Genomic DNA, 8,880 nt, shown 5'->3' on the forward strand with positions numbered 1-8,880 from the left:
GCCTCCGCGCTCTGCCCGGAACTCAGAACAGTCGGTCCCCTCGCCGCCCTTCCCCTCCAACTCCGGTGGGGCTCGTCTCTGACTCAGCTGCGCCCGCCAGCCCTCCATCCTGGGGGCCTCAGAATAACCCCCGCGCCGGCCGACCGCCGAGTCCGGGGAGGGCGCACCGTAGACCCGCCCCGTGTCCAGCTGTTCTCTCCCACCGGGGGGTCAGAACAGCGCCCCCGCCCCGCCCTCCGCTCCCACCTCTGCCCGGGGTTCGACCCCACCGCCCCGGCCGCGTGCGCCCCGCGCTGCGCGCTCCACGCGGTACTTGCGGCGGCGCAGCGGCTCCGTGAGGCTGCGCGGGGCGGGGTCGTCCAGGTCTTCGGGCTGCAGGAAGCTGCGGTCCAGCACCTCGGCCGCCTCCTGCCAGTTGGCGAAGCAGGCGGGGCCCAGGCGCCGGATCTCGTCGGCCGCGTCGAGGGTGAGCACGTCCCCGCTCGGCTTCAGCACCACGACGGCCGGGAGCCGCTCCACGGAGAACTGGCGTCCGAGGTCCCTGCGGGGCAGCAAGTCAGTGACTCCGAGCAGGGGAGCCCCACATCCCTTTACCTAGTACTAACTGAGCGCCTCCTTTGCTCACTGCCCGGGCTAGGCGATGGGGAAGCCCGGGACCAGGGCTGCCTGGGCCACACCGGACTCGGCGCTGTGCCTCCGTCAACACCCCAGACTCGCTCCCGTCTCGGGGCCTTTACACTGGTCGGTGCCCTCTACCTAGTGCACTCTCCCCAGCCCTCTGCCCGTTGAGACCCAACCTCAAAAAGCAGCACGTCCCTCTCCCTATGCTGTCCAGTGCCTCTCAGCATCCAACACGTTACATTGTTTATTTCTCCCATTTCTACCGCAATAGAATCACCAGGGCATGCTTTTTTTTTTCCATTCACTCGTGTCCCCAGTGCCTGAAACTGTGGGACACAGAGTAGGTGCCCCGGAAATGTGTAGGATGAATGGATGTTGAGAAATGCCGTCGAGAAATCTGGGTAAGGGGCTGGTGGTTAGGGAAGGCCTCTCCAAGAAGGTGACCTTTGAGGTCAGATCTGCAGAAGGAGAAGGGGGAGAACTGGGGGAAGGCTGTCTCAGGCAGAGGGCACAGCCCATGCGAAGGCCCTGAGGTGGGAGAGATTGGTGTGCTGACTTGATCTCGCAGGCCTCCCAGGGGCATGACCAAGAGTTTAAATTTTCTTCACAGTATGAGGAGGGAGCCAGTGAGAAACCATCCACAGCCCCAGGAGACCCAGGGCCAAGCCCCCTATCTAGGCCAGAATCCCTCGCACTCATCATAGCGTAAAGGGAGCTGCTAGACTGGGCCCATCACCCGCCGTTCTTGATTTCCACCCACTTGTTCCTCGGTGGCCCTTTTCCAGGCCGTCACACAGAGAGCCCATGATACTTGCAAAATCCCACAGGAGTAGGTTTCCAAGCTCAGCAAATAAAAATACAGGACATCCAGTTAAATTTGAATCTCATATAAAGAAATACATTTTAGTATAAGTATGTCCCATGTTGTGTGTAGGGCAAACTTATACTAAAACATTATTCATAGTTTGTGTGAAATTTGTATTTTACGGGACATCCTATATTTTATCTGGCAATCCTGTGGGTAGGTGCGGCTGAAGGGCGGGTACTGGGTCACTTTCTCCAGATACCAGCTGGGTGAATGTTGTTGAGAGCATGATGCCCTGGCATCTCTGCCCCGGGGAGGGCAATGTTGCCAGTTCCGGGCAAAGAACTCCCTCAGCTGCAGAGGGCAGTGGGAGTGAGCCTGCGTCCAGGCTTTGAGAATCTTGGGTGGGAATGAAGGTCTCCATGACCAGCCACTGTTGTGTAGCAGAATAAGTGAAGTCAGGAAAATGTCACGAAGTCTGCAGCTCACTTTCAGACAGCTCAGGACAAACCCCGCACGTGTGGATAAAGCAAATAGGGCAAAACGTTAACAGTGGCCATGGATTTCCTTGTGTGCTTCTTCCAACTTTCCGGTATCTTTGAAGTTTCTCATAATATAAAGTTGGGGTTTAAAAAGAATGAAAGGCTTACTGCAGAAAAGGGAAAAGTTCTAAAATAGCCACAAACTAAAACCGTGTTTTGGGCTGCTCCTTGTAAAGCTTGATGCCAGCCACCTCTCGGCTCCAGCGCCCTCCATGGCCCCCAGCTGTGCTGGGGCCACATCCACACTCGTTAAGGTGGCAGTGGGGCACCGCTCCACATGGCGCCTGCTGACTTCTCACACCTGGAATTACTTACAGTTCCCCAAATGGGCTGTTCTTCTATCCTTTGTGCTGCGTCATGCCCTCTGCCCAGAAACCCTCCCCTGTCCTCATGCTTCATCCTCCCACCACCCCATCCCTAGGGGTCTCTCATTAAAGTCATTTCCTCCACCCTGGCTGGTGCGGCTCAGTAGATTGAGTGCCGGCCTAGGAACCCAAAGGCCGCTGGTTTGATTCCCAGTTAGGGCACATCCCTGGGCTGCAGGCTTGGTCCCAATTGATGTATCTCTCACACATCAATGTAGCAGTGTTTCTCTCCTCTTTCTCCCTCCCTTCCCCTCTCTCTAAAAACAAATAAAACATTTAAAAAAAAGCCATTTCCTCCGATGAGCACCCCCTGAGCCCCCAAATCTCAGCAAGGTCTCCCCATTATTTCTCTACATGGCATCCTCCCTTTGTCCTCCAGAGCAATACTGCAGTTCGCTGTTATATATTTGCGTCTTGGTTTCACGTCTGTCCCCCCACTAGGCTGTAAGCTCCCTGGGGGCTGAATGGACACAGGCATGTGCACCCCACTATGTTCTCAGTTCTCAGTATATGGGCTGGCATACGGCCTGCTTGACTCCAGATGGACCAGATATATCAATAAACTAATGCTTCACTCTCAATAGCAAGAGCCCCTCCTCCATGAAGCCCTCCCTGACCTCCCCTCCCACCTCACCTCCTCAGGTCATCCTCAAAGGGCAGGAAGAGCCACTTCTTGGGCATATCCCTGAGAAACAGGTCCTGCTGTTCCTCCGTGGTGTCCTGAGACACATACACCAGGGCCAACTGGGCCGCCCGCAGCACGTAGAACTCATCCGTGAGCTGAATGAAGAAGTCCCTGAGGACAGGTGCGAAGGCCTGGCACTGGGGGCATGACCCAGCGCCGAAGAACAGCAGTACCAGTCGGTTGTCCAGCCTGCGGCTGAGCTCTGCCTCCGTATCTAGCTCATCCTGGTCACTGTTGTTTCGGATCAGGACTCGACCAGAGAACAGGGAGGCCATGGCAGCCCTGGCTAGGGGCTGGGGCAGAGGTGGAGGGACCTTGTGTGGCCCTGGGCTTGCTGGCTGGCTGCTGTTCCAGGATTAGGAATCTTTAGGAGGTCAGTTTAGGGCCTCACTAATCTGCCTAAACCACAGCCGGATCCTGACCTGATTCTGCAAGCCTCCCAGGGCAGCAGGCAGCTTCCTGTGGGCCCCTTCTCACGGGACGGCTGCAAGTGCATTAAAAAATCTGCACAGGGTTGCAAAGGAAACCCATCAGACCGACACACGGGTGCGAAAACTTTGTATTACATGATGTAAAAATTCCTGCTTCTTCATGAACACGTTAAGTGATCCTGATTCACGGGGGCTCCACTAATTACCACAGTTTCCAAGTCGAGGTGAGCATAGTGGTACTTTGAGGTATCTGTCATGACCAGGATGTGATACGAGTTGCCTTCGATTTTCATGGGTGAAAGAGTCACAAGACCGGCCTACACCTGCTTTTGACAGGACATGAGAGGACATGCTACACATGCTTTGACGGGACATGAGAGGACATGCTAAGTTACAGTGAGAAGTTAATGAAAATAAAGATGACTTCTTTAGCCCTGAATTCTGTCTGGACAGCCCACCTTGAGGTCCCCTGGTGTGCAAGGTGGAGAATCACTGCACGGCATTTTGTAGCCCCTCCCACCAGGAGATGGGAGCTAGTTTCCTTCTCCTGGACTTGCCTTGACCAACAGGCTGAGGCTGAACGCCGGGTAAGCCTTATCTCGCCTCCCCCCCCCCCCCCCCCCCCCCCCCCGCCGTCCGGGTCTTGGAATGCTTCCTCCAGATGTCCCAAGTGTTAGGATAAGGGTCTCAGGGTCTGGGAGGTCTAAATATTACTAAATGTTATTATTTAAAACAATTTTTAAAAAGATTTTATTTATTTTTAGAGGGAGGGAAAGGGAGGGAGACAGAGAGGGAGAGAAACATCAATCAGTTGCCTCTCACACGCCCCCAACCTGGATCTGGCCCGCAACCCAGGCATGTGCCCTGACCAGGAATGGAATGGGCAACCTTTAGCTTTTCTGGATGACGCCCCAACCCACTGAGCAACCCCGGTCAGGGCCTCATTTTCTTTTTTTGTTTTTAAAGATTTTATTTATTTTTAGAGAGAGGGCAAGGGAGGGAGAAAGAGAACGAGAGGAACATTGATGTGAGAAATATCAATGGGTTGCCTCTTGTAGGCTCCCTGTTGGGGGATGGAGCCCGCACGTGCCAGGCCTGTGCTCTGACTGGGAATCGAACTGGGGACCTTTCACTTAACAGAACCACACCCATCCAACTGAGCCACACTCACTGGTCAGGGCTTTCCGGCTGATTCCGGGTTTTTTTTTTTTGTTTGTTTTTTACTTTTAGAGAGAAGGGAAGGGAGGAAGAAAGCGAGGGAGGGAAACATGCCCTGACTGGGGATCGAAACCATGGCCTTCCTGTGCCTGGCCAACACACTAGCCAACTGAGCTACTCAGCCAGGGCACTAAATGTTATTCTTGCTAAATGTTAAAATGTAGCACAATATTTTGTAGACCAGCTAGAAACAGGATGAACTTGACAGGAACCCAACAAGATAAATGTAGCCAACTGCAAAGGAAAAAAATCAATGTGTAATTAACCAAACAGCATATATAAACAATGGCTAAGATCCCTTGGGAAAACAGAGCTTTGGATTTGAACGGCCTGTCCGCTTTTACGGCCTGTCCGCTTTACTTGGTGCAAGTAAATGAAACAATCGGTACCTGCAACAACCATGTCTCCTCAAATAGAGCACCCCCAAACTGTGAACCCCTTGAGTTCCAGTAATACAAGGAAGAGGATGTAGCCCAGAGGTTGACAAGCCTTTTTTGTAAAGGACCAGGTAGTAAATATTGTTGGCTTTGTGGGGCATCCGGTTTCTGTTGCAACTTTAAACTCTCCGCTGTTGTACAAAGCAGCTCTAGACAATATGTAAATGAATTTATATGTCTCGATTCCAATAAAGCACTTTATGGATGCCGAAATGAGAACTTCATAGAATTTTCATGTGTCATGAAATACTAGTCTTTTGACTTTTTTAAACCATTAAGAAATGTAAAAACTGCCTTGGCTGGTGTGGCTCAGTGGATTAAGTGCTGGCCTGTGAATGAAAGGGTGGCCGGTCTGATTCCCAGGCAGGGCACATGCGTGGGTTGCAGGCCAGGTCCCTGGTGGAGGGCACGTGAGAGGCAACCACACATTGATGTTTCCCTCCCTCTCTTTCTCCCTCCCTTCCCCTTTGTCTAAAAATAAATAAATAAATAAAATATCTTTTAAATGGAAAAATGTAAAAACCATTCTTAGCTGGTGATGATGAGCTGGATTTGGCCTGTGAGCGGCGGTTTGCCAGACTCCTTTTCTAGCCTATTGGTTGAGAGGCCACAGGGAGAACCAGATGCCCAGCCAACAGCCAGCACCACTGGCCACACAGCCATCCTCTAGCCTAGCCACCCCAGAGTGACTGAGTCCAGTGAGCCCAGCAGCGGGACCGACCGCACAGGCCACCCTTGGGATCCTGAGAAACAGTTGATGGCTGTTGTGTTGAGGCAGGTTAGTAAGAAGCTGGGAAAATACCTTGGCAAGTGGACTGAGGGAAACAGACATAGTTAAACAAGACTGAGCAATAAACAGCCAGCTAATAAATCGACCCTGAAAGAAACTTGGTATTATTGGCTTTCAACAATAAAAAGAAATCCATGAAATCCTCATCGCCAAGAGTTTAATTCACGTTGTTAAGGAAGGCTTCATGAACAGGTCCCTTCCAGGTGTGTCCACATGTCACCTCATGTAGAAATCATTTCCCGGTCAGATTTTCCTCATTTTGCCACAACCCTGGGAAATCCTGGCGTGATGTGCATTCAAGAGGCCACTGAGAGCAAGACCTTCTCAGCAGTGGAGAATCTCCCACGATGTTAGTGAGGTGCCAGGCTCATGTCCTCAGAACAGCTCTACAAGGGCCCTGCAACTTCATCACATTTTACAGGAGCAGCACGGAGCCTGGCAGACGCTGATCCACGTAGCCAAATTATCCAGCAAATGACGTGTGGGCCTGTGGAGCCAATTCCAACTTGCCTGAAGCTATCACCTACCCCAGAATTTCCAAAAGATGGGTCTTTGTGATGTGGGGATGGTCCTGTACATTACAGGGTTTCAGCAACACCCTGGCCTCTACCCACTAGATGCTAGTGGTGTACTCCTACCTTCTCCAGTGCGACCATTAAAATGTCTCCACGCGTTGCCAAATGCCCTCAGGGGCAACTGAGAAGCACTGTTCTAACCCTTTATCCCGCCAAATGGATGGAACAGGAGCCCCCAAAGAGGTACGACCAAGTCCTAACCTGCAGGACCTAAAAAAAAAAAAGAAAAAAAAGGCTAGCAGCCATTTCTGCAAGAGGTCTCTTGCTCAAAGTACACTGCGCAGAGAAGCCTCTGTACTAGCCTGCCTGCCTCACCGCTAAACTGCTAGCCAGCACCGCGTTTCTGCCCTCTGAGCCAGCCCTAATTAAGGAGGTCCGAGCGGCGCCCATCTAACCAATCAGGGACCAGGGGCGGGGACTTCTGTCTATATAAGCCTGCTCCTCTCTGGCTCTTGGAAGCACCCTTTCCACCAAAGACCCTGTACCCTGTTTTCCTGGCTGGAGCGGAAACACCGGTGGAGCAGACCCTCGTGGAGCCGAACCGCTTGGCTGAAGAGGGGCCTGGCCCCAGGGCCACCAGGCCTGGCGGGCAGCTTCACAGCCGCGCTGTTTTTGCAGCCGCAATGCAGCACTGTGGAGCTGTTCCACCGCAGCGCTGTTTTCAAAGCCATGCTGTATTAGCATTGAGCTGTTTGCACTAAATGAAGTTTCCTTCACCACACCTCCAGCTGGGGACTCCTGTTGGTGCTGAGTTGCTGCCAAGGACCATCAGTTGACAAGATCATCCTGGATTATATAGATAGGTACTACATTCAATGACAAGTGTCCTTCTAAGAGATAGAAGAGAAGACAGACACTCAGGGAGAAGGCCAAGTGAAGACAGAGATTGGGGAGATGTGGCCACAAGCCAATGAAACCTGGAACCCCAGAGCTGGAAGAGGCAGGAAGGATCCTCTCTTAGAACTTCCAGAGTGGAGGACGGTGAAGGCTGATGTCAAAGCTTCAATTAAGTGCTGGCAAGGCCACGCTTGAACGTTTACATCTGCAAAGCAGAGCAGGCTAGCAGCTGACGGCAGCCAGAATTCGCGGGGGTTGAGAGAGGGAATAGATAACCACAAGCTTCAGCTGCATGCAACTGTAACTTTTGCAGAAGACATATGTATCAGATAGCCTGGGAATGGAACAGTCTGTGCCTGCGGCATCTCCCTAAGTTTGCAAACTTAGCTTTATTTACCAACCCCTATAAAATAAATGTGGAGACCATGTTCAGGGCTCATTGTCTCCATCAGAGGACAATGTCCCACTTGGGCCCCGCTTTTCCTTAAACTATCTGTGTTGTGTCTTTTCTTCATCTCCCGTCGACCCCACTCACGTACCCCTACTCTGTGCTGGTTTGATTTTAGACTTCCAGCCTCCAGAACTGTGAGAGAGGAAATTCCTGTCACTTGAAGCCACCTGGTTTGTGGCTGTTACGGCAGCCCCAGGGAACTCACACCCCTAGTCAAACGTGATCAATAAATATTTTATTTACAGCGCCTTGGAGTCAGTTGTTATTACCCAGAGGGCAAGCAAGGTAGAGGGGACAGGTGACCCACCGAAGGCCATCCAGCTGGAGAAGGTCAGAGCCTTGTTTGGCCTTGAAGCCTGAGTTCTGTCCCCCTATCTAGGCCTCAGTTTCCCTTTGTGTGAAATGGGGATAGGGCTGTTCCTTAATTGCTCATCTGGAATGCCTGGGTACAGTTGTGTGAAGATAAGGGGGCCTTACCGGTGTGGCTCAGGGGACTGAGCACCAGCTTGCGAACCAAACGGTCCCTGTTCAATTCCCAGTCAAGGCACGTGCCTGGGTTGCGGGCCTGGTCCCCAGTGAGGGGTGGGTGTGTGGGAGGCAACCACACATTGATGTTTGTCTCCTTCTCTTCCTCCCTTCCCCTCTAAAACGAAATAAAATCTTTTTTTTTTTTTTTTTAAGGGAAACCTCACTAAAATGGAGAGGCCAGAAGGGGGCGCTCTTACACAGTACCACTCATATCAGCTACAAGCTTATGGTCAATTAGAGACCCTGTACAGCAGTGGTCCCCAACCTTTTTGGCACCAGGGACTGGTTTCATGGAAGACAATTTTACTACAGACCAGGGGGAGAGGGGTGGTTTCTGGATGATTCAAGCACATTACATTTATTGTGCACTTTATTTCTTTTAGTATTACATTGTAATATATAATAAAATAACTGTACAACTCACCACAAGCTAGGGTTAGCATGTGGGCTTGCCAGACTGTGACTGACATGCAAGTGCACAGCACGGGAAAGAGGCAGGGATGGAAGTGGTAAATATAATAATGGGCGGGCTGCGCGAGGACTAAAATAAGTGTCAAATTCTGACAGCCTGCCACCAGATGCAGCTAAATTGTCA

At 51.9% G+C, this 8,880-nt stretch overlaps 1 protein-coding gene across 1 annotated transcript; it reads right to left on the reverse strand.

Annotated features, from left to right (window-relative positions):
- Positions 1 to 210: 210 nt before the first annotated feature.
- Positions 211 to 3,357, reverse strand: NXNL1 (nucleoredoxin like 1). Its single transcript, XM_045195631.2, has 2 exons — positions 2,968 to 3,357; positions 211 to 541 (listed from the first exon to the last, which is right to left on the reverse strand). The coding sequence occupies exons 1-2, from the start codon at positions 3,291 to 3,293 to the stop codon at positions 211 to 213; spliced, it is 657 nt and encodes a 218-aa protein (XP_045051566.2). The 5' UTR covers positions 3,294 to 3,357.
- Positions 3,358 to 8,880: the final 5,523 nt, after the last annotated feature.

The sequence above is a fragment of the Desmodus rotundus genome, chromosome 9 (assembly GCF_022682495.2).
Source record: "Desmodus rotundus isolate HL8 chromosome 9, HLdesRot8A.1, whole genome shotgun sequence".
In the NCBI taxonomy this organism is placed as follows: Eukaryota; Metazoa; Chordata; class Mammalia; order Chiroptera; family Phyllostomidae; genus Desmodus; species Desmodus rotundus.

What these genes read in the sequence shown, in the direction of transcription:
- NXNL1 (XM_045195631.2), bottom strand. Translation starts at nt 3,293, where the DNA reads ATGGCCTCCCTGTTCTCTGGTCGAGTCCTGATCCGAAACAACAGTGAC. An exon ending in TTTGAGGATGACCTGAGGAG is followed by an intron (nt 542 to 2,967) that starts GTGAGGTGGGAG and finishes GCTGCCCCGCAG; the next exon opens with GGACCTCGGACGCCAGTTCT.